Genomic DNA, 20,701 nt, shown 5'->3' with positions numbered 1-20,701 from the left:
GTTTTGAGATTTGTGAGTGGTGTCATTCCTCCTCACACACGGTGATGGCATTACAGTGATACCAAAGCTGGCCCTTTGCGTTACCACATTTATTGCTTCCTAACATTTCTGTCTCTCTTCTTTCCAGGTGTTTTTCATCGAGTCAGTGTGCGATGACCCTACAGTTGTGGCCTCCAACATTAGGGTAAGACAACACAGGGCCCCCGCTCTAGTGGCGGAGTCTGAGAAAAGCAGGGAACCAGGTCAGGCCCAGAGAAGTATCTAGACTCTGAGAACAAGCTGCCTCTCACAGCTTGTTGTTGATTTTGTCTGGGAGGTGGGATCCAGGGAGGTCAGAAGTGCAGAGTGGCATTTAACATAGAAGCATGTTCTTCGATCTGGCCTGGCTTTATCCACGCCCTTTCAGACAGTCTGCAGAAGGCACTTATTGTGGCACATGGGCGGTAAGGCAGGGTCCGGGAACAGTTTCTGTGGGTGGCAGTAGCTTGGTGGCTGGGTGGTGACGGGGTTGCTTGGGGCAAGGGGCGATCACCCCTCCAGGCAGGTAAGTGGTTGTGAATTGACAACAGCCATAGGACTCAATGGACTAAAGGCAGAATTCCTAGTTTGGCAAGCTTGGGAGTAGTCAAACTATCTTCCTGCTGGTGAATCTACAACATACCCTCCTCCTCTCCCTGTGCCAAGAGAAGGTTGCCCGGATAAACTGAGGGTAATTGGCAGCTTAATTTGATTAATTCTTAAATTGTATCACTTGATAACAGTATATTGTAAATAGAAACAGTTACTGGGAAGACTTTACCACAAGTCACCTTCTAGATAATTTTCCATCTAGCTTAAATACATCAGAATAAGACATAGCTACACATCTGGTATTGCCGCAGGGCATGGTGTGGTATCACTACATATAAGTGTGCACCTTTAAAAGGGTGTTGAATGCTCATGAGCTTCTGGTATTGGGCCTTTTCTCCAAGGCCCGCGGTTCTCAACCTGTGGGTCGTGACCCCTTTGGGGGTCAAACGACCCTTTCACAGGGGTCACCTAAGACCATCGGAAAACACATATATAATTACATAGTGTTTTTGTGATTAATCACTATGTTGTAATTATGTTCAATTGTAAGACCCTTTCACAGGGGTCGCCTAAGACCATCGGAAAACACATATATAATTACATATTGTTTTTGTGATTAATCACTATGCTTTAAATTATGTTCAATTGTAACAATGAAAATACATCCTGCATATCAGATGTTTACATTACGATTCATAACAGTAGCAAAATTACAGTTATGAAGTAGCAATGAAAATAATTTTATGGTTGAGGAACTGTATTAAAGGGTCTCCGCATTAGGAAGATTGAGAACCACTGTCCAAGGCAGTGGGAATATTTACACGCATTTCTAAGAAGTGACTTCATAGTTCAGGAAGGGCTATTCAAGTTGTGGAAAATCAGTCCAGAGTGGTTTCAGCGGAAGAGGCTCAGAGGACGAGGAAACAGAAATTGTTGTAATCTAAACAAAGGGTTTTGCTGTATTTCTTTGGCTTGGTTCTACCAGCTCCACTTGGTAGGAAAGGACAGAGTCGCTGCAAAGTCACTTCCCGGTGACCAGCTGTCACCATGTGTGTGGCCAGGAGTCACTCGCCCCGACCCCCGTGATCAGAAGCCTCTTTCTCTGATTAAGCCTCAAAGCGACTTTGCGGCTTAACTCTCCTCTTTGTGTGGGTGGCTGTGCTGGGAGAAAAGATTTGTTTTTAAGGGATCAGTTCCATGGCCTTCAGCATAGTCACACGATTGTGCAACCACCACCATTGAGCTCTAGAACTTTTTTGTCTTCTCAGATTGAAGCTCTGCACCATGAAACACCAACTCCCCACTGGACTTGGATGTTGAAAGAGTAGCTGCCTCTCTTTTGTGGCTGTGGTAGTTGTTGAGGAAAAGGACACATGCATTAAAAAATTCAGAGTTTTCCCTACAATCTGCCAGGTTGCTCAGATCTATTGTTCACGTAGAGGAGGAGATGGCAGGCTCGAGAGTTGGTTCTCCTCCATCTCCTTCCCATAAGAGCGAACCTTGGAAGGGACTGGGCCTGAGTTAGAAAAGTGCTAGCCATGGTCTGGTTGCTGCCTGTCTACGGGCAGTGGAGGAAGCATCCTGCCTGCCACCCAGGGCCAGGGCCATTGCAGCATCACCGGATGCAGCTTTGCTAACCGAAAGTCTGTTCTTGGTGTGGAGAATGTCACAGGTGCTTACATGGAGCTCAGTTATTGAGGGCTGGGATGCTGAAGGTGACATGCTTACTGGGTTGATCCCGAATCGTGGCCGATTCAGAGGTGTTCATTAGACCCCTCGGGGGTCCCCTGTCTCTGTCCATCCAGTCAGTGATCCTTTGTCTACCGTGGTGCCCTCCACGCGTAATTGTCGGGTTATGACTCAGCACCAGTGTATTTCCTTCTTCCCTTAAACACTGGTTCGGATCATCATTATTCCAAGGCTGTCTGTGCTTTCCCCAAATCCTGCTTCAGCTAAGCAGAAAGCCTCCACCATGATTCATGAGCTGCCTCTTTGTGGTGTTACAGGAAGTGAAAATCTCCAGCCCGGATTACAAAGACTGCAACTCAGCAGAGGCCATGGAGGACTTCATGAAGAGAATTAACTGCTATGAAGCCAGCTATCAGCCCCTCGACCCCGACAAATGTGACAGGTAGTTCTTCGGAGGGGATCCTCTCTGAATCACCGACTTTAGAGCTTTTAAGTTCCCACAATGCAATTGCTCCTGGATACTTTCAGGAACTGTCTTGTAAAATATCTTTTGAAGAAAATCCTTCACTGCATGTCCAGTGTAACTGCTTCAGACACTAACGATGTAGAAGTGCGGGAAGTGAATATCCAGCCCAGTCTTGCTGGGCCCTTTGACACAGCCTCTCCTTTCTTTCCCTTCTTTTGCTTTTCTCTCCCCCTCTTCTGGGAGGCCGTCAGCCTCTCGACCACACACTCTGCTGTGTGAGTTACAAACTCACACTGTTAGATCACATAGATGCAGACTGTGCCCTCCAGGAACATACAGCCAGACGGTGTGGTTCTGTTGGGGCCAACCTCTGCCCTTGACCCCAGCCGGATGCTGCACTGATGAGGGGAGCGGGTTCTGACCTGCTGGTCGCCTTCCTCTGCAGGGACCTGTCCTTGATCAAGGTGATCGACGTGGGCCGGCGGTTCTTGGTGAACAGAGTTCAGGACCACATTCAGAGCCGAATTGTGTACTACCTGATGAACATCCACGTGCAGCCCCGCACCATCTACCTGTGTCGGCACGGAGAGAGCGAGCACAACCTCCAGGGGAAGATCGGAGGGGACTCAGGCCTGTCCGTCAGGGGCAGGAAGGTAAGAAGGGAACAGGGGGAAGGTAAGGGGCTGAGGGGTGGGGTGTGAGTGTGTCTGTATACGTGTGTGTCTCTGTGTGTGTGTGTCTGTGTCTATGCGTGTATATGTCTCCATTTATGTGTGTGTGTATGTGTGTATGCATCTCTGTATGTATGTGTGTGCCTGTGTTTGTGTGGATGAGAAGGGAACATCTCCAGGGCTGTGAGGAGAGTGTGTGGGGGTGGCTCCTCAGTTGCTGTCTGTCTCCTCCTCACCATCCTAATGACAACCAAGTGACCGTCCCCAGTGCAGGGAACAAGCCCTGCACTGCCTGTCCAGGGGGCACAGGAGCCTGGAGTCCAGTGTGTGTCCCTCTCGTCCCTGCCCTCAGTTTGCCAACGCCCTGAGCAAATTTGTGGAGGAGCAGAACCTGAAGGACCTCAAGGTGTGGGCCAGCCAGCTGAAGAGCACCATCCAGACGGCAGAAGCCCTTCAGCTTCCCTATGAACAGTGGAAAGCGCTCAACGAAATCGATGCTGTGAGTTCCTGGTCTGGCTATGCCTGTCGGGGGGCAGGAGCGAGACGGCCAGGAAGCCTCTTCTTGCCAAATCTGCTGGAAATCCTGAGAGCCCTTTCAGACCACACGGGCTGTGTTGACCAACTCAAGGTGACCGGGGTGTTTTCTCCAGGGTGTCTGCGAGGAGATGACCTACGAGGAGATCAAGGACACCTACCCTGAGGAGTACGCTCTGCGCGAGCAGGACAAGTACTACTACCGGTACCCCACTGGGGAGGTACGTGTGCTGGCACAGCTGCCCCTTCCTCCAGTGGTCAGTTGTAGCTGCTGTGTGCTGTGCCTGGAGGAGCTCACGACGGTCCTTCTGGGGCCGCGGTGTTGGGCTAGCCCGAGAGAGGGCCGCTGGGCACCCCAACGGACCGTTACTGTGCACAGTGACCCACGTGTTGTTCTGATGCTTGTTCCTGGCACTTTTGAGTTGGGTTTTCCTGCACTGAACCTGTAAACAGCTCCAAGGGAAGTACCATGAGCAACAGTGAGAGACGTGTTTCTCTAACGACACACACAAGTGCAGGAAGGAACAGCAGTGGTGGGTGATTATTCCCTCGGTGCGAGGGTTCTCCCCTTGACCGCAGGCGAGATGCAGACACGCCATCGCATCACTGCGCTGACTGAATTGGCCCTGATGCGGGCAGTCCCCAAAGGCTGTGTACATAGCTCACTTAGGCCGACTGAGCAGCTGCTTAGAGCCCTGGTCAGAGAGTCTGGGAAGCAGGTGGTGCTCTGGGCGTCTACGGCAGGTGACACGACACCGAGCGGGAGCCCTGCCCGTCTGGGGCCTGTCATCTCAGTTTCCCCATAGCCCAAGGTGCTGTCCTTTTGTGTCACCCTGGCCCTCGTTCCTGGGACCTGGTTAGTAAGAGAAGGAAGGGGGACAGCAGAGAGGCCTTTTTCAACTTATTTTTATTGACATAAAATTTACATAATATAAAACTCACTGTTTTAACCATTTTTAAGTATGTATTCCAGTGATTTTTAGTATATTCACAATACCAAGCAACCATCACCACTAGGTCTAGAATATTCCATCACTCCAAAAAGAAACCCGAACCTGTTAGCGGTCAGTCTCCATTCTCCTACCTCCAGCTCCTGGCAGCCACGGATCTGCTTCCTGTGGAGTTGCCTGTTCTGGGCATTTTATATAAGTGGGATTGTACAATATGCGGACTTGGGTGTCTGGCTCCTGTCACTTTGTATACCGTTTTTGAGGTCCATCCACGCTGCAGCGTGTGTCGGACTTCAGTCCTCACTGCCCGTGCAGAGGGTCAGGAAAGGGAAGGAGCGGTGAGAGAGGGAGGGTGCAGGCCGGTGTCCTCTCAGGATCGCCTCTCCACATCCTCAGCAGCACACGGGCGATTTCCCTTTCCGAGGGAGCCCGCTGAGGTGGGTTCCCAGGGCCCATAGGCAGCAGCACTAAGACACGCCAGGGTGTTACTGATCGATCTTTCGTCCTCTAGTTCATAGTGAGGGGGGCCAAGGTGGCCCAGCTCTCGCCTTCCTGTGTGTGCAGCTCCAGCACAGCGCCTCTCCCTCTGTCCCTCTGTCTTGCAGTCCTACCAGGACCTGGTCCAGCGCCTGGAGCCAGTGATCATGGAGCTGGAGCGGCAGGAGAATGTGCTGGTGATCTGCCACCAGGCTGTCCTGCGCTGCCTGCTGGCCTACTTCCTGGATAAGAGTGCAGGTGCCGCATCCCCCAAAGCGTCCTAGGGGAGAGGGGGGCTGGGAGCTGGCTGCCATCTTGAAAGGAGAAGGGGAAAATGGCCTCTGAGTTTGGGGTAGCAGCGGACCTGGTCCTGCCTTACCCGACCTGCGCAGGTTGCTGTTGTGCTTCTGAGGGCCCTCAGACCAGCCCCTGGGAACCGTCATAGCAGGACGTGAGGCATGGTGGGCCAACAGCTTCATTCACAGCCTCTGAAAGCCCTCGTCCACTCTCTTAGCGGCTTTGGGCCAGGTGGGGAGGGGCCAGCTCGTCTCTGCAGCCCCCCCTCTATTGAACAAACAGCCCAGAAAACTCTACCTGAAAAATTTAAGTCTGAGTCAGCCAGAGGTTCACCTGAATCCTGACACACTTTTTTATTTTTATTTTTAACTATAACTCATTCTGTGAGAGCGGGTGTGGGGTTTGCTCTGATTTTGTTCTTTGGGCTAGGTGTCTTTTCTCGGGCCCTCTGCCTTCAGGGAGGGCCTGTGTGAGGGTGGGGCCGGGGAGATGCCGCTGAGGGTCTGACCTGGCCGAGCTCTTGCTGGGGGCCTGGGAATGTCCATCCCCAAGTCTCGTGTCTGATCATGGGGCCCTTTCTCATCTTTTCAGAGGAAATGCCTTACCTGAGATGCCCCCTTCACACCGTCCTGAAGCTGACGCCAGTCGCTTACGGTGAGTGTGGTGACGCAGGCCGTGCCGCGTGAGCCCTGCCGCCCTGGGATGGTGGCTCCTGGTGGCTGCGGGGCTGCAAGCGGCTTGTCCCCTTTCACCATGAGCTGCTCTCTCCCCCGGCCAGGCTGCCGTGTAGAATCCATCTACCTGAATGTGGAGTCCGTGAACACACACCGGGAGAGGTCAGAGGTGAGTGGAAGCTCCGAGCCTCCACCCTTTAGCACCCCTTCCTGTCCTCCATCCCGAGGACTGTCCAGGGGCGGGACCCATACGTGTGAGCTCTTGGGAAGTCCCCAGTATGGTGTTGCCTGTAAACGCTGAAGGAAATCTCGGTTCTTACGGAGGTAGTTTGTTGGAACCAGAAGGGCCTGGGTGACTTTCTCCTCTTCCTTTTATCAGCATCTGTGCGCTCCTGCCCTGTCTTTCTTGTGGCTTCTTGCCGTCTTCGTTCTTTCTCTTTCCATGCTTTCTTCCCCCGTTTCTCCTTGACCCGAGAAGCGAGTAGTAACGAGGGAGACACATTCTGCTCTTTCACTGTAACCACAGCACAGATATTGTTGCCTTTTCCTCTGAGGCAGCTAAAACTGCTTTCAGTTTCCAGAGCCACTGGTTAAAACGGTCACCTCTTCGTGCGTAGGTACTGAATTACCAGGAAAGGGTAATAGTGAAAAGGGAAGTGGGACTGGAGAAACATACAATTTTTTTAAAAAACATGTTTTTATTGATTTCAGAGTGGAAGGGAGAGGGAGAGAGAGATAGAAACATCAATGATTCGAGAATCACTGATCAGCTGCCTCCTGCATGCCCGACACTGGGGACCGAGCCTGCAACCTGGGCATGTGCCCTGACCGGGAATCCAACCGTGACCTGCTGGTTCATAGGTTGACACTCAACCACTGAGCCACGCTGGCCGGGTGGAGAAACGTATGATTTGGAAATTAGGGACAGGAGGGATGGTGGGTGGAAAGTTTTCCAGGAGACACCAGAGCCTGGTGGTATTCGATCGTCCTCTGGGAGGTCTGCGATCTGGTGGTCGGCCTGGCGGGCTCTCCCCAGGGCAGAGCCACTCTCTGCCCACATGTATGTCATGGAAGAAAGTTGGAATTTACTTTGTACCGACTGCCGAAATGTGGTGCTTGGCCAGCATCAGTCCCACACTTTCCTGTACACCGAGTATGACATGCCCGTCTGTGCAGGGGACTTTCCTGTTCCCTGGGAGCTTGACCAGAAGATTTTGGCATTAAAACCCTGGCTTCCACCGGCAGTTGCCTGGCTGGTTGACTGAAACGCAGGAGGGCAGCATCCCCTGGCTCTGTGACCCCCCCTCTCTGGACATCTGTGGGTGGCGGGTGCTGCATCTCCTCTGGCTCCGTGCGGAGCAGCCTCCCAGCCGGACTCCCAGCTTCGGGGTTTGGCTGCACAGGGCTCTGATGGTCCCTGAACACTGTGCAGAACCGGGGCAGGTCCTTGGTGGAGACAGACTCCAATGCAGGCTCCCAGGTCACAAGCTACAGTGACAGGCCACGGGGATCGCTCCAATCGCATTGTCACTTGGTCAGAAGGCTAGTGTTTGGCTCTGGCTGGCTGTTTCTGCCTCCCTCCGGTCTCGTGTCTCCTGGCTGGCTTTGGAACCCGCCTTTCCTGTCCTGAGCTGGGGGTAGGCTGGATGCAGGAGCAGTTCTATGCCTGCTCTGCAGATCTTGGCTTGCGGTCAGTACGGGGGCATCAGCACCGACACCTCCCTCCTGCCTTCCTGTCCTCCTGCTGTCCTGTCCCCTTCCCCGAGCTCACACCCAGGCCTCTCTTCCCTCCACGCCCCTCCTTGGAGGCTGGCAGCAAGGTTCTTCTCTCCCACCTCGTTGTCCACTGTAACTGAATGACTGTCAGAATTGGTCCTGCTGTTCTCCCCTCGCCTGCTTTGTGAACGTCGAGCTTGTGTGGGTGGGTGTCTTGGGATGATCCGGAAAAGGGCCTCAGGAGAAGATCATCTCTTGTCGACTGCGAGATGCAAGACAGAATGGCAACCCGTGTCCCAGGGCCGTTCACCTTGGTCGGTCTTGTCCTGTCAGTAAAACTCCAGAAGCAGAAAAACGTGTTTTGATTGGTTTTTTTTTTTTTTTGGCTTATTTACCCCCCTTCTCCGTGTAACTGTCGCCTTCTCTCTTTTGTCTTTGTCTCGCTTAGGACGCAAAGAAGGGACCTAACCCACTCATGAGACGCAATAGTGTCACCCCACTAGCCAGCCCCGAGCCCACCAAAAAGCCTCGCATCAACAGCTTTGAGGAGCATGTGGCCTCTACCTCCGCTGCCCTGCCCAACTGCCTGCCCCCGGAGGTGCCCGCGCAGCTGCCTGGACAAGTGCGTGACCCCCCCCTTTTCCTTCCTGGCTGTCGTGTCTCCTGTCTGGATGGAGAGACTGCCCTTGGGTACCACCATAGCCTCAGACCCAGGCCTGCATGTGGGTGGGGGAGGGGAAGAACACGGGATAGCGTCTGAAGTTTGTAACATCCTGGAGGTCCCGTCTGGTCCTTCCTGACCATGGCTGTGAGCGTGCATACCTGCCTTCTGAGGAGGTTCCCTTCACTGGGCAGAGCCGGGCAGAACCGGGCAGAACAGGAGAAATGGTGGTGTCTGCGTCCTCATGTTCGTGGATAGGTTTTGCAAAGCAGCGTGGAAGGCAGCCCCTAGGTTGGAAGTCTCCATGCAGTCTGGGCCGTTGGCTTCTGCATGGCCTGAGGACGTCTTTTCTGTCCCAGGCCCATGGCTGAGTATTTCTCCTTCCTTTCTCACCGTGGCTTCCCATGGTGGAAAAGCAGTAGTCAAAGGGGGCCCTCGGATAATGTCCTTAGCCGGAACCCACATGGTCCAGTGGGCACCTGGGCAGCCTAACTCCCAGGGCTGGATGGTCTGGAAACAGCCACTTTCTCACAGCAGTTACTTTGGCAGGTAGCGAAAAAACCAAAAGCAAAAAACCAACTAGACTTCACTTTATTCCCTGTAAAGATTAAAGGCTGAAAGATCTCCGCTACTGGGCGAACAAATTAAGATTTGTTTTTAGAAATGACAGCCAAGATTCTGTGACACATAGAAATCTCTGGGCACAAATTTGGGTCCCACCCAGGGTCTTCCCCCACCTCCACCCACCAGGCCTATCTCTTACAAATAAGTCACGGCTAACTTTGAATTGGATTTGTCTGAGTTCGGTGCTAAGGCCTGTACTCTCCCTGCATTTTGCCTGAAGCTCATTTAAATCCTGTGGTGTCTGGAAATGGGATGTGGGGACAAGTGCTGTGCAGTCTTGGGCAGGTCATTGAACCTCTTCAGGCCTCGGTTTTCTCATCTGGAGAATAGGGGAGTAATGCCAACTGCCATAGCAGATCAAAGAGGGAATAAGTGCTGAGCATCAAGCACAGTATCTGCCCCTGGCACTAACTGTAGGATTTTATTGTCAGGTTACATCCCTCCCTGGCCTTCAATCTCCTTATCTTTCCAAATGAGGGGGTAGGACTTGGGCATATCTAATTAATATTCCTTTTAGGTCTAAAATTTGAGGGTTTTTTTTTTTTTTTTATTGTTTTCGAACTGAAGTTCTACGTGGCACATCTATGACATTGTTTTGGTGTAAACTGGGGCCACAGTTGGAAGTTTAGAGGCTCCTGTCACTGACACTTGCAGGGACTGGCCTGGGCTGGGTTCAGCGGTGGGTGTGTGGGACTGCACTATCCCCGGTCACGGAGGATGCATAGCTGGGGCTCTCCCAACTTTGGCAGGACAGTCCTTCGGGGTTGCTGAGCTGAATCCTCAGGGAGTCTGGAAGCTGGGCCAGGCTGGGGGTCCCAGCAGAGGAATCCTGATTTCACACGACCTGGGCCTTGTACCCTGTCCCTCTACTGACCTCTCTCTCAACCTTTTCTCTCTGCAGCCTTTGCTAGGGAAAGCCTGTTTGTAAGTATTTTTCTCTGTATGATTTTGCTGCTAGCACCTCTTTCTCCTTGCTTGCCAGTTTGGCCTCCTGTCTGTTAAAATGTTGAGGTTAACGACAGTTTTTGTGAAATATGAAGGAGGCAAGATGGGCACTGAAGGAGGGAGAGGAGGGATTCATGAATTTGTAGCACAAGACGCAAAAGTAATTACGGCCCAGCTGTTTTCTGCGTCACTCCCTCTCGGCATCCTGGGTTACTGTTAGTGCTAAATCTCATTTGTCCCCCTTGGCGTCAGATTTTGGTGGTGAGCTAAGTCTTCTGCCTGCTACTGTTTTTTAAAATTCTGTGTCTCCCTTAGGAGAGCCCTTTCATTCCTAGGGGAACATTTACCCAGAGCCTAATCTGCAAAACAGAAAGTGGCGCTGCAGCCTCTCCCTCTTGTCCTGGCAGGGACTCCCACCCCCCACCCCCCACCCTTGGGGCTCCAGGACCCCCACACTTTGGAGCGGTCTGATTGGAAACCGTTGTTTTGAATCAGGTTGTCCTGTATGGGAACCTGCTCAGCCTTAATAGTCATGTTCAGGATTGGGGCCAGCTTTCGAGTCAGACCCATTTGGCTTCCCCTTTCCTACAGCCAGAGCTCTCTGCAGAACGTTCTGGTTGTGTTAGCTAGAGCATTTCCAGTGCTCCGGTGGGCCCCAACTACAGAAGGAACCGAGGCCTTTATATTGTAGTTTCAGAACAGCCACCCGAAATATCACCCTCTCCAACCCCTCAAGCGCACCTACCCGTGGTCCCTTTTGCTGATTAGGGCCCCTCCACCGATTCATGCGGGAGCCAAAGGCCTTTAGGAGGTCAGCCTGATAAGCTTAAAAGCTCGGCTTGCTCTGGGAAAACAGGAGTTGTTGGGCGCTTAGATTAGGCGGCACCACCTGTACTGCTTGCACATAATCTCTTGTCTTTGATCCTTAACCCCAGGATGTCTGAGGGCAGTTGCTATCCCCGTTTAGCAGACGAGGGCCCAGGTCAGCCGGTGAGTGGCAGAACCAGGACTTGATCAGACCTCCCTGTCCTGAGGCTGGCTGCTTTCTCTGGGCTGGTTTCTGGGAACAGTCAAGATACTGTTCCCCTGCCCCTGCCTTGGGCACCTGACGTTTGCCGCCTGTGGGGCACTGCCTGGCGCTGTTTGATTTCCCTTTTAGCTCTTGCAGCCTCTCCCATGCAGCTGTTTCCCATGGCTGAGGTGTGTTTACTTAATATGGGCGTGTCCATGAAATTCAGGCTTTAGGAGCCACTGCCCCATGCATCTGTGCATCTCCTGTTTCTTTTGACTCATGGCCTGGAACTGCCAGGAAAGAAATCTTCCTGCTGGAGGGGGCCATTTGGGCACGTCCCCTACATACTAAGCTTGAACTTGCCCATCTCTAAGGCTAACAGCACCTTTGGCTAGATTCCTTCCAGTTCTCTGGACCCTTCACACCTGCATTCACTCTGGGATTTCAGCACTCAGCCCAGCCCAGCTGTAGTTCCCAAAATGTATTGTTAGAGTCACACTGAACCGGGTTTGGATCTTGGTTCTACTACCCTCTCAATTTGGAACTCTGGGCAAGGTGGTGTCATTCTAGGGCTCCAACCTCCTCATCTGTGAAATGGAGTTAGGAACATTGCGAGGTGTTTTGATAATGTAGCACATTATGGTGGGAGAGATGGTGCCCTGTGCCTTGGTGGGGACGTCCAGCTCTCTGGCTTGCACTCCACTCTGCATTTTGATGCCCCCCTGTTCCCTCTGCACAGGCCAGTGGCATTTCTTCTCATGAACAGCAGGAGCATCAAGAGGTTGGGGAGTGGGGGAACCCCTGGGATCTTAAGGGCTGTGGTTGGAGGATGCCCGTAAATGTGGTTTCCCAACAAAGCGAGCATGGCGGCCCAGCCAGTGTGGTGTCCTCCAGTCCAGTCCTGGGGGCTGTTTCCTGTGCTTGGGGCCAGCCATTCACCATGCATCCTTGACTTTGAAATTTCAAATGCACACTAACAACAAAATGCTACTAAAGATGTATTTTGTTTTTTTTTTTCCAACATGTTTCTTCCTTTGCCCCACTATGCTTGAAAGACGAACTGTCTGTCACATTTTCTCAAAGTTTTCTCCTTACTAACCTTGGAAAGGTAAATGGCTCGGTGCATGCCCCTCTCGGTCCCCTCCGCATCTCTCTGAGTCATGGCATCTCTGCCTGGCAGGGCGCCTCGGTCTGTGTGAAGACTGGCCATTGTGAAGTGTGTGACTCATACACCCCATGCCAGAGAACTCATGATTTTTTTAAGAGCAGCACCCTTGTCCTGAGGTCCCCTCTCTCACTTCCTCCTTTCCCTCCATGTGTCCTGAGCCAGGGACACCATGAGTGAATGGTTTGACAATGCCTGTGCCTGCGGCCTCCTGTGTCATTGTCCCGTCGCCATCATTTGTGGGTGCTCGGAGTCAGGCTTGACATGTGTGAGGGCGGGTTGGAGGCAGCTGGGCAGCACCTCGCTCTGACCCTACAAGTTGACTGGGTCCTCTCTGGTTTCGAGGCTTCAGAGTGTTCCCCAACAGACACCCACTTCACAGAGACTGTCTGATGTACTGTAGTTGGAGGTCCAGTCACCTGGGATCCTGAGTCCAGCTGAGAGCAGGCTCAGATCTGGCCTTCAGTGCTCCCAGCCTGGGCTTCTCTTCTGTCGGGATTCCTGCACCAGGGCCCTTGGTTCTGCAGGGAAGGGAGTGGGCCCAGGTGATCCTTGCATACTTGTCTCTCTGGGTTCCACTCTGTACCCCTGTCCTATAAGACAGTCTTGGCGTAGACACTCAGGATGGGAGAGAACACTTTTTAAAAAGAGTCTCCCTTTTTGGTGGGTAAATTAAAGAGGTTAAAGAGACCCGCTGCTGTGCAGTGGCAGCCATCATTCATCCCCAGCTGATAGAAAAACATTTGGGGGGGGGGGGTGTGGTTTGGTACTGGCCAGCTTCTTACAGGTGAGGCTTCTGGCTGGGATTACTTTTATGAGAACGGGAAGAGAGCCTTAGTGACAATGCCCACGCCCAGCCCGCTCGAGGCACCTGTGCTCCAGCTGCCGAGCTTGTGTTCCTAGGATCTGGATCCCAGGGGCTGAGGTGTGCGGCCCTGCTTGAGCCGAGTGGGGAGGAGAGTCCGTATGCTTTTCTAGAGGGCCTCCTGGAGCATCTGCCTGTCGTGGCCAACAAGACTTCCTGGGGCAGGGGCAGGGGCAGCCCCGCGGCTCTCAAGGGCTGAGCTGAGGAGCGTCTTCTACGTGCTGGCCCCATTGCTCCCCAGGACAGCTCTGACCTACGGAGCTGCCTGCTGTCCCTCTTCTCCTTCCTCTGCCATGAGGCCCTTCTCCTGTGTGACCCTGGCCTTCACCTCCACATGTTCCTGGGGCCTCCCTGGGCAACTGCCACCAGTTTGGTTACTAATGTTCTCCCGGGATTGTGTTTTTTGTTTGGGGGGAGGGAGGTTGAAGTCTCAATTGCATGGTTTTAGTCTTTTGCTTTGGAAACCTAGTCAACAGTAATAATTCCCCTTCCCCACCCTTTTTCTCCTGAAAACAGAACATGAATGGCTACCAGAGCAGCGTCGACTCCTCCCAGACACACTGAGGCAGACCCATCGGTTCCATTCCATTTCCATTCCTGCAGCTTAGGTAGGGCTCTTCCCTCCACCCGAGGCCGACCATGCCAACGGCTTCTCCCGGAAAGGGCTGGGCGGCGTACAAGAGGGGTCTGCTGGTCAAAGTGAACTTCTGCTCCCAACAGCACCTGGGCGGCCAAGACCCCAGCACGCCTTTCCTGTGTGTGCACAGAATCTATGCTTCTGTGGCCACCCCCATCCCATGCTCTCCCCACTGTCCAGGCTGTGTGGCCTCACGGACCCTTCATAAGACTTGGTGAGGACAATGAGCCGTGGAGGAGGTGAGAGAAGGCCCCGAGGAGGGGACGGACATTGGGCACCTCGTGCTGTTTTTTTGTTTCATGTCTGTGACCTTGGCCTAGAATGTTCCCAGCTGGGAAAATGACATTGGTCTCAGAATCCTAACATTAAAGGGGCCTAGGTCCCAGTTGCTGACAGTTCAGGGACGTAGAAAACTTTCATAAGGCTTGTTGGGGCATCTTTGCCTGGGATGTTGACCTGTGAAGAAAAGACGAGTTGCTGGGGTAGAGCCGGCCAGAGAGCCAGTCTGGAGGTGCAGACAGAAGTCCCTGAGCTGGACTCGCTCATCAGCTAAGCAGTGACCCTCTCCATGTCCACACACCGTCCCAGGTCTGTGCTCAGCCGCTGAAGATGTTGGACAGTCTGGCGGTGTTGGCAAGAGGAAATGGCACCGGGGCCTCACCCTTCCCGGGAGCTGCGTGGTCCCTCTGCCGCAGGCCCAGATCAGAGGCACCTGAGTGCGACATGGCTTCCCTGGGGCTGCTTTGCTTTGAAATTTTTCTGGCAGAACATGTGACCTGAACATCAAACCTTCCCTTCAGGAATTTAGATGTTTGGGTTTTGTGCCCCTGGGGGCTAGAGCTCTTGAAGAATGTGGGGAGTCAGGCATTCCCATGAGATGGGGGGCACAGAGGAACCCCAGTAAACGGCTGGGAGCAAGCGCTCAGATCATTGCAAGACAGCCCCCGGGAGACAGCATGGAGAAGAACAAGGATCCAGCCTCCTTCCTTCAGGACATTCGTCACTTCCTATGCTTCCCAGGTGGGGACAGTGGCCCAAGCCAGGCCTCACTCTGGGCCACTTCCTCCAAGAGGCTATGTTCATGGCCTCCCGCAGGAGTCGGCTCATTCCCGCACGTTTTCATGGAGCATGGTGTGGGAGGCTATGTTCATGGCCTCCCGCAGGAGTCGGCTCATGGAGCACGGTGTGGGTTCCGTGGGCAATGTCCTCTCTTGCCTTAGTGGCACCTGTGACATTTTTTGGGGGGGCTATTTCAAGCAGGAATTGGGGAACATGTGATTCTAAATACCTGTAGTTTCTATCTCCTTGTTGCCTCCAAGTAGAGGGTGTCCTGAAGTCCAGAAGAAACGGTTTGGAGACAGCTTTTGTCCAAATGACCTTTGAGGATCTTTCTAAAAGCTGGTGCCAAAGGTCATGTTCCTTTCCTGCCCTCTGCTTTTGAGCCTGACATCCTCACCCTGCTTGGCCTGTGAGCTAGCTGAGAGCAGGCGTGGGCAGGCTGAGACAGAGGGAGTGGGAAGTGGAGAGAACAGCTATTTTTACTTGAGAGGAGCTTTTAGAGAGTGTACGTTTCTCTGATTGGGATTACTTGGGAAGTGGAACATGCTTCAGATACCATACAATAAAATTGGAGGTTGTCACACCAAATCACTCAACCCCTGCCCCTTACTTGGCAGTGTGCCTGAGAGGATCTGTATGTAACATTCTGTACCACTGAAGATGGGTTATTTTCCCTCTTTCTCACTATCTTGTGTCCAGTTGACACGAGTGTGTGCTTGTAGGGTGGTCGTATATTTAGGCAGAGGGGCCTGTGGTTCTGCTCTTGAGGAAGACGTCACTGTGTCCCACTTTCTGGAATTCTCTTCCTGGTTGTCAGAGCTAGCTCTGGTTTTTGACTCTTACAGCCGATTTGAGTGGGGCTGCATGAAGGTGCACACCCCTCGCCTCTGACAGCCTGAAGTAGGTACAGACAAATGAGGCTTTGCCTCCCACAGAACATAGTTGTAAGGGCCTGGGTGGGGCATAGGCATGAATATGGATGGGGAGGGACCCTTGGGAGGAGCAGAATGCTGCTGAGGTCACCTCTGAGGAGGTGTTGGATGGAGGGTGTATGGGAGCTGCAGGCACGGAGCACTTGTTACTTTATTGCCTCTCACTCCCCCTCACCCCCCCAAAAAAATATCTGGGACCAATTTTTTTAACTTTGCATATTTGTTTTTGGGTAGGTGTACCCCTCTCCTTTTTCTGTCCTGAGACCCTGGACAAAACTCTTCATTTGGGGGGAGGAGGAGAACTGTTTGAACCACACCAATGATGATTTCGTTTGTAATACTTGAAAGTTATTTTTTTATTATTTTGATAGCAAATGTGCTATTTATTTATTTAATGTGTATAAAGGAGCTTGAACATAGACAATTTCTTACATTGGGTTGTTTGTTGGTTGGTTTGGGGCCTTTTATGTGCGACTTAAGACTTCTCTGCATTCTGTATATTTGTCTGAATTAATTATCTGGGATGAAGCTGTGCCGGCTTTCACACAGGGGCTGCCTTTCAGAAATTTGTATATTTTGCAGTTGCCAGCACAATAAAATACCCAATTGAAATACACTATAGTGCACTTCTGGTCTTTTTTTTGGAAGGGAGAGGGAGAGAGATGGAAACATCAATGATGAGAGAAAATCATTGATCGGCTGCCTTTTGCACGCTCACACTGGGGATCAAGCCTGCAACCCAAGCATGTGTCCAGATAGACCAACGCTCTATCCACTGAGCCAAACCAGCGAGGGCAAGAAGAATCTTTAATTGACACTTTTGGTCAGTACACCAAGTTTCTACCCCTCAGTTCTTGACCTCCCTCTGCACTGCTTCCTTTAAACAGGACATGCAGATACTGATGGCCTAGTGCCAGCTTTTGGGAAACAATAAGCTGTGTCAACTTTAAAATAACAATAAGAGACTTGATTTCTTATAACAGTGCAGGTTTACAGGAAAGAGCAGCTAGTACAGAGTTCCCATGTGCTCTCCCCTGTCCCTGCACAGTCTTCCCTATTATTAACATATTTCGCTAATGTGGTGCACCTGTTATGGTTGATGAGCCAATATTGATACATGGTTGTTTATTAGAATCCATAGTTTACACTAGGGTTCGCCCTGTGTTGAACAGTTCTATGGGTTTTGACAAATGCATACTGATATGTATCCACCATTACGGTATACAGTATGCCCATCGGTTTTTATTCCTTTCATTCCATCCCCTGCCTCCCCAGCCCTTTCAAACAGCAGCAGTTCTTACACAGCAGTGGGGCTGGTCTGGGTCTGCATTCCTCACCCCAGGCGCTTCCCTCCTGTAGGCCAGTGCCGCTGATCAGAGTCTCCAGTCAGATTGATTCTCATCTCTCTTTGCCCTGGGCTCACTTTCCACTTTTCTCACCAGCATGGTTAGGAATATCTTAACTTGGAATTATTTAATAAATGGTACCACTACAAGAATTGCTCAACTATCTGGGAAGAAAAAGCTAATGAGATCATAGCATTGTAACATCTATCTTGACCTATATGATTTTTAACATTTTTTTATTGATTTGAAAGAAAGGAGAGAAACATCGATTTGTTGTTGCACTTATTTATGCATTCATTGGTTGCTTCTTGTATGTGCCCTGACCGGGGATTAAACCCACAACCTTGGCGTACCAGAACAACGCTCTAACCAACTGAGCTACCTGGCCAGGGCTAGGCCTATATGTTTTTTTGTTTGTTTTGTTTTTTTTAAATCAAACTATTAAAAAGGAGAAAAAAATATTGGTAAATGTCTAAATTTTTGATGGACAGCGATCAAGATTAAAAGCAATAAAGAAACTACAGCCCTAGCTGGTTTGGCTCAGTAGATAGAATGTCGGTCTGTGGATGGAAGGGTCCCGGGTTCGATTCTGGTTAAGGGCACATTTTTGGGTTGCTGGCTCGATCCCCAATAGGGGATCATTGATGTTTCTATCCCCCTTTCCCTTCCTCTCTGAAATCAATCAAAAAATATTTTTAAAAAATAAATAAAAAGAAAATAAACTACAAAGGAAAAGATTTCACAATGTAAATATTTTAAGTTCGAAGTCATCAAAAGTCAAGCAAAAGGGGAAAAAAATACTAAGAAACATTTGCAACAAATTTGACACCACCACCACCACCCATTATCCTAAAATATATATTGGAGACCCATCTGAAGTGATAAAACATCGAGATTTTTCTAGATAACCTGGACAAAGGCTTTTATTCGATCCTTATCACAAACTTTTTTGATGTTTTAAAGAATAAAGATGAAACAGCGAAAGTTTGGTGGAATTAAGTCCTAAATATTGTTTTCTAAACTTCATTTTGAGCTCACATTTTTCAACACAACATGAGTGGGTTCAAATCTAGTTTTTCTTGGAGTGTGAGCAGGTCTTCACAGTCAATGTATTTATGACCCGGGTAATCTATAAAGACACTGATTTCAACTACAGGTTCTGACATACTCCTAAGGTGATACTGGAAGAACCCCTGTAAAGACAACAGAAGCACCTCAAAACATGGTATTCTGGCCACTTAGGACTAAAGAGGGCCCTTTGCCCACTCTCTGAGAGAAGTCTGGATCTATTTAATAGTGTGGGTGTCGGTAGAAGCCTCATCTCCTTTGTACCCACAGGGATCATTAGCCACATTCGATTCCATGTGTAGGATAAAATGAAGATTAGGGGCAGACTGGGTTGGTAGACCGTTAGAAAGAAACCTAGTGGTGGTGGGGATGGAGGTGGAAGAGTGTCTCCCATATACAAAATATTTTATAACATTGCATTGCCCATAAGTGCTCAATGAAAGCTGTCCACTTTTAGTTCTTTGAGGACTAAACTTGAGCTGCAGGCCTCAGAGGAATTCTGTCTCAGATATGTAGGATTAACTGAACAAAAGATGTCTCACTGGGATATGCTGACAAATACACTCGGTGTGAACAAACGGGCAGAAGAGGCACCCAAGGCCTGGGTGGGACCAGATTCTTTCCCATTAAAGTCCTGACTGTGTAGTAGAATCCAGGGGCTGGGGAGAGGAGAGGCACCAGCCAGGTGTGATGAATCAATCAATGAAACAACCCCAGGCCTTGGAGATGGACGGTTCACATTTCACCTCTCTGTCCCACCACATTCCAAATGTGTGGACTTAAACAAGTTACTTCATATTTTTAAACTTGTTCCCTATTTATAAAATGGGGAAATCCATACTGTATTTTTTATTACAAGATGCATCATCAATTTATTAGTTTTATACAAAACAGGACAAACCATGTGCACATCAAATGCAAGACCAAATTCAATTTTAAATGTGTTGAATGTAGACAAAAATTCTCCTTAGAAGTCAAGAAATACCACAGTTATTTTTCAGGCTTTTTGTGAGGACTAAATCTTACAAAGGAAGAGCTCTTGACAGTTCCTGGCACAGAGTAAGCTCGGAAATGGTAGATATTAATCTAATAATGTGTGCCACGTGCTTTAAATGCCAAGTAGGTAATGTTATCCCTACTTTGCAGGTGTAGAGACTAGGAGAACTCAAGGATCCTGCTGGATTTTTCTCAGTCATAACTGGGGGAAAGCCCCAGGTCTGTCAGACTGTCTATCACACAGCCTGAGAGCCACAGAGCTGGGCAAGGCCCTGCTGGATGGATCATCAACCACAGGAATTGGATTGAGTCACATGCTAATTAGCAAAAAGTTTTTGTGTTCCTGGGGCTACAGAGAGATCTCTGCAACCAAATGAATAAAAGGTTTCTTTACCAGATATCCAGTATCTAAGGTTCTGTATTTTCCCCTTCCCATCTCTTCCAAATAGGGCCTGGAGGAAATAGGGCCCAGCATGTTGGGACACCCTATTCCTGGGTTACATGAAGACTTTCCCACGGGTACACTGGCATAGATAGTTTTAGAGGAATAGGTTTCCAGAGCCTCAGCCTCTACACTCACCCTTTCTAAAACAGTCTGGGAAGTTTGCTTATATGCACAATAGTTTCTCTGCTTTGCAAACAGAAGGCAATGCCCTCACCCACCCCAAAGTGCTTACTAAAGTGCATTGCCCCCAGAGTGGAAACACCTCTAGGATACCCAACAAAGAGAAGCTCCTTTAGTGATTAGCAAAGGGACTACAACCCCAAGGATTTCTTTCCTCCACTATCTTTTTGTTAAAGGTTGGAATGTTCTGAATTTAGAACAACTGAAGCAGTATAAGTTAGTGCAGCAGTTTCCCAACAGTTTGATCTCAAAATTATTTTGCACTCTTTTTTCCTCCTAAGCCAAATAAGAACCTAAAAAGATAGGTGTTTTTTTTTATTGAGGTATAATTGACACATAACATTATATTGGTTTCAGATGCACAACTTGATGACTTGATATTTGAATATAAGAATTTTACACTTTTAAAAATTATGAAGGACTCTAAAAAGCCCTTACTTATGTGGGTTATTTTGTCCATATTTAGTGTGTTTTAAATAAAAACTGCAAAGCCCCTCACATTAGTTAATATATTATATGCAAAATAACTACTTTACAAAGTTGAAAATATTTAGTGAGAATAGCATATTTTTTACTAGTGGCCCGGTGCACGGATTTGTGCACATTGAAAGGAAATTAATTAGAAGAAATATTTTAATATTGCTATTTGCCCTTTCCCTATAATAGAAGTGTCAACCAAATTCACAATCAACAATGACAGATTGAAACACATACTTGTGATT

General features: G+C 50.0%; 1 protein-coding gene across 6 annotated transcripts in view; it reads left to right on the top strand.

Moving 5' to 3' along the window:
* Positions 1-15,083, top strand: part of PFKFB3 (6-phosphofructo-2-kinase/fructose-2,6-biphosphatase 3) — an 84,293-nt gene extending 69,210 nt beyond the window's left edge. Inside the window, exons 7-18 of one of the 6 annotated variants that reach the window (XM_014542287.1) lie at positions 128-184; positions 2,577-2,701; positions 3,171-3,378; positions 3,749-3,895; positions 4,047-4,151; positions 5,486-5,615; positions 6,246-6,308; positions 6,433-6,497; positions 8,493-8,666; positions 10,231-10,253; positions 12,342-12,394; positions 13,833-15,083. In XM_014542287.1, coding sequence (XP_014397773.1) covers positions 128-184; positions 2,577-2,701; positions 3,171-3,378; positions 3,749-3,895; positions 4,047-4,151; positions 5,486-5,615; positions 6,246-6,308; positions 6,433-6,497; positions 8,493-8,666; positions 10,231-10,253; positions 12,342-12,384 — 1,140 coding nt within the window. In that variant the 3' untranslated portion in view covers positions 12,385-12,394; positions 13,833-15,083. Of the gene's footprint in view, positions 1-127; positions 185-2,576; positions 2,702-3,170; positions 3,379-3,748; positions 3,896-4,046; positions 4,152-5,485; positions 5,616-6,245; positions 6,309-6,432; positions 6,498-8,492; positions 8,667-10,230; positions 10,254-11,209 lie in introns of all 6 variants that reach the window. The other 5 variants (XM_014542289.1, XM_014542286.1, XM_014542284.1 and 2 more) reach the window with 5 other exon arrangements.
* The last annotated feature ends 5,618 nt before the right edge of the window (positions 15,084-20,701 follow it).

This window comes from Myotis brandtii, unplaced genomic scaffold (genome assembly GCF_000412655.1).
Source record: "Myotis brandtii unplaced genomic scaffold, ASM41265v1 scaffold297, whole genome shotgun sequence".
NCBI classification, from domain to species: domain Eukaryota; kingdom Metazoa; phylum Chordata; class Mammalia; order Chiroptera; family Vespertilionidae; genus Myotis; species Myotis brandtii.
Note: the sequence above shows the minus strand (reverse complement) of the source record. Positions and strands in the feature narration are given on the sequence as shown.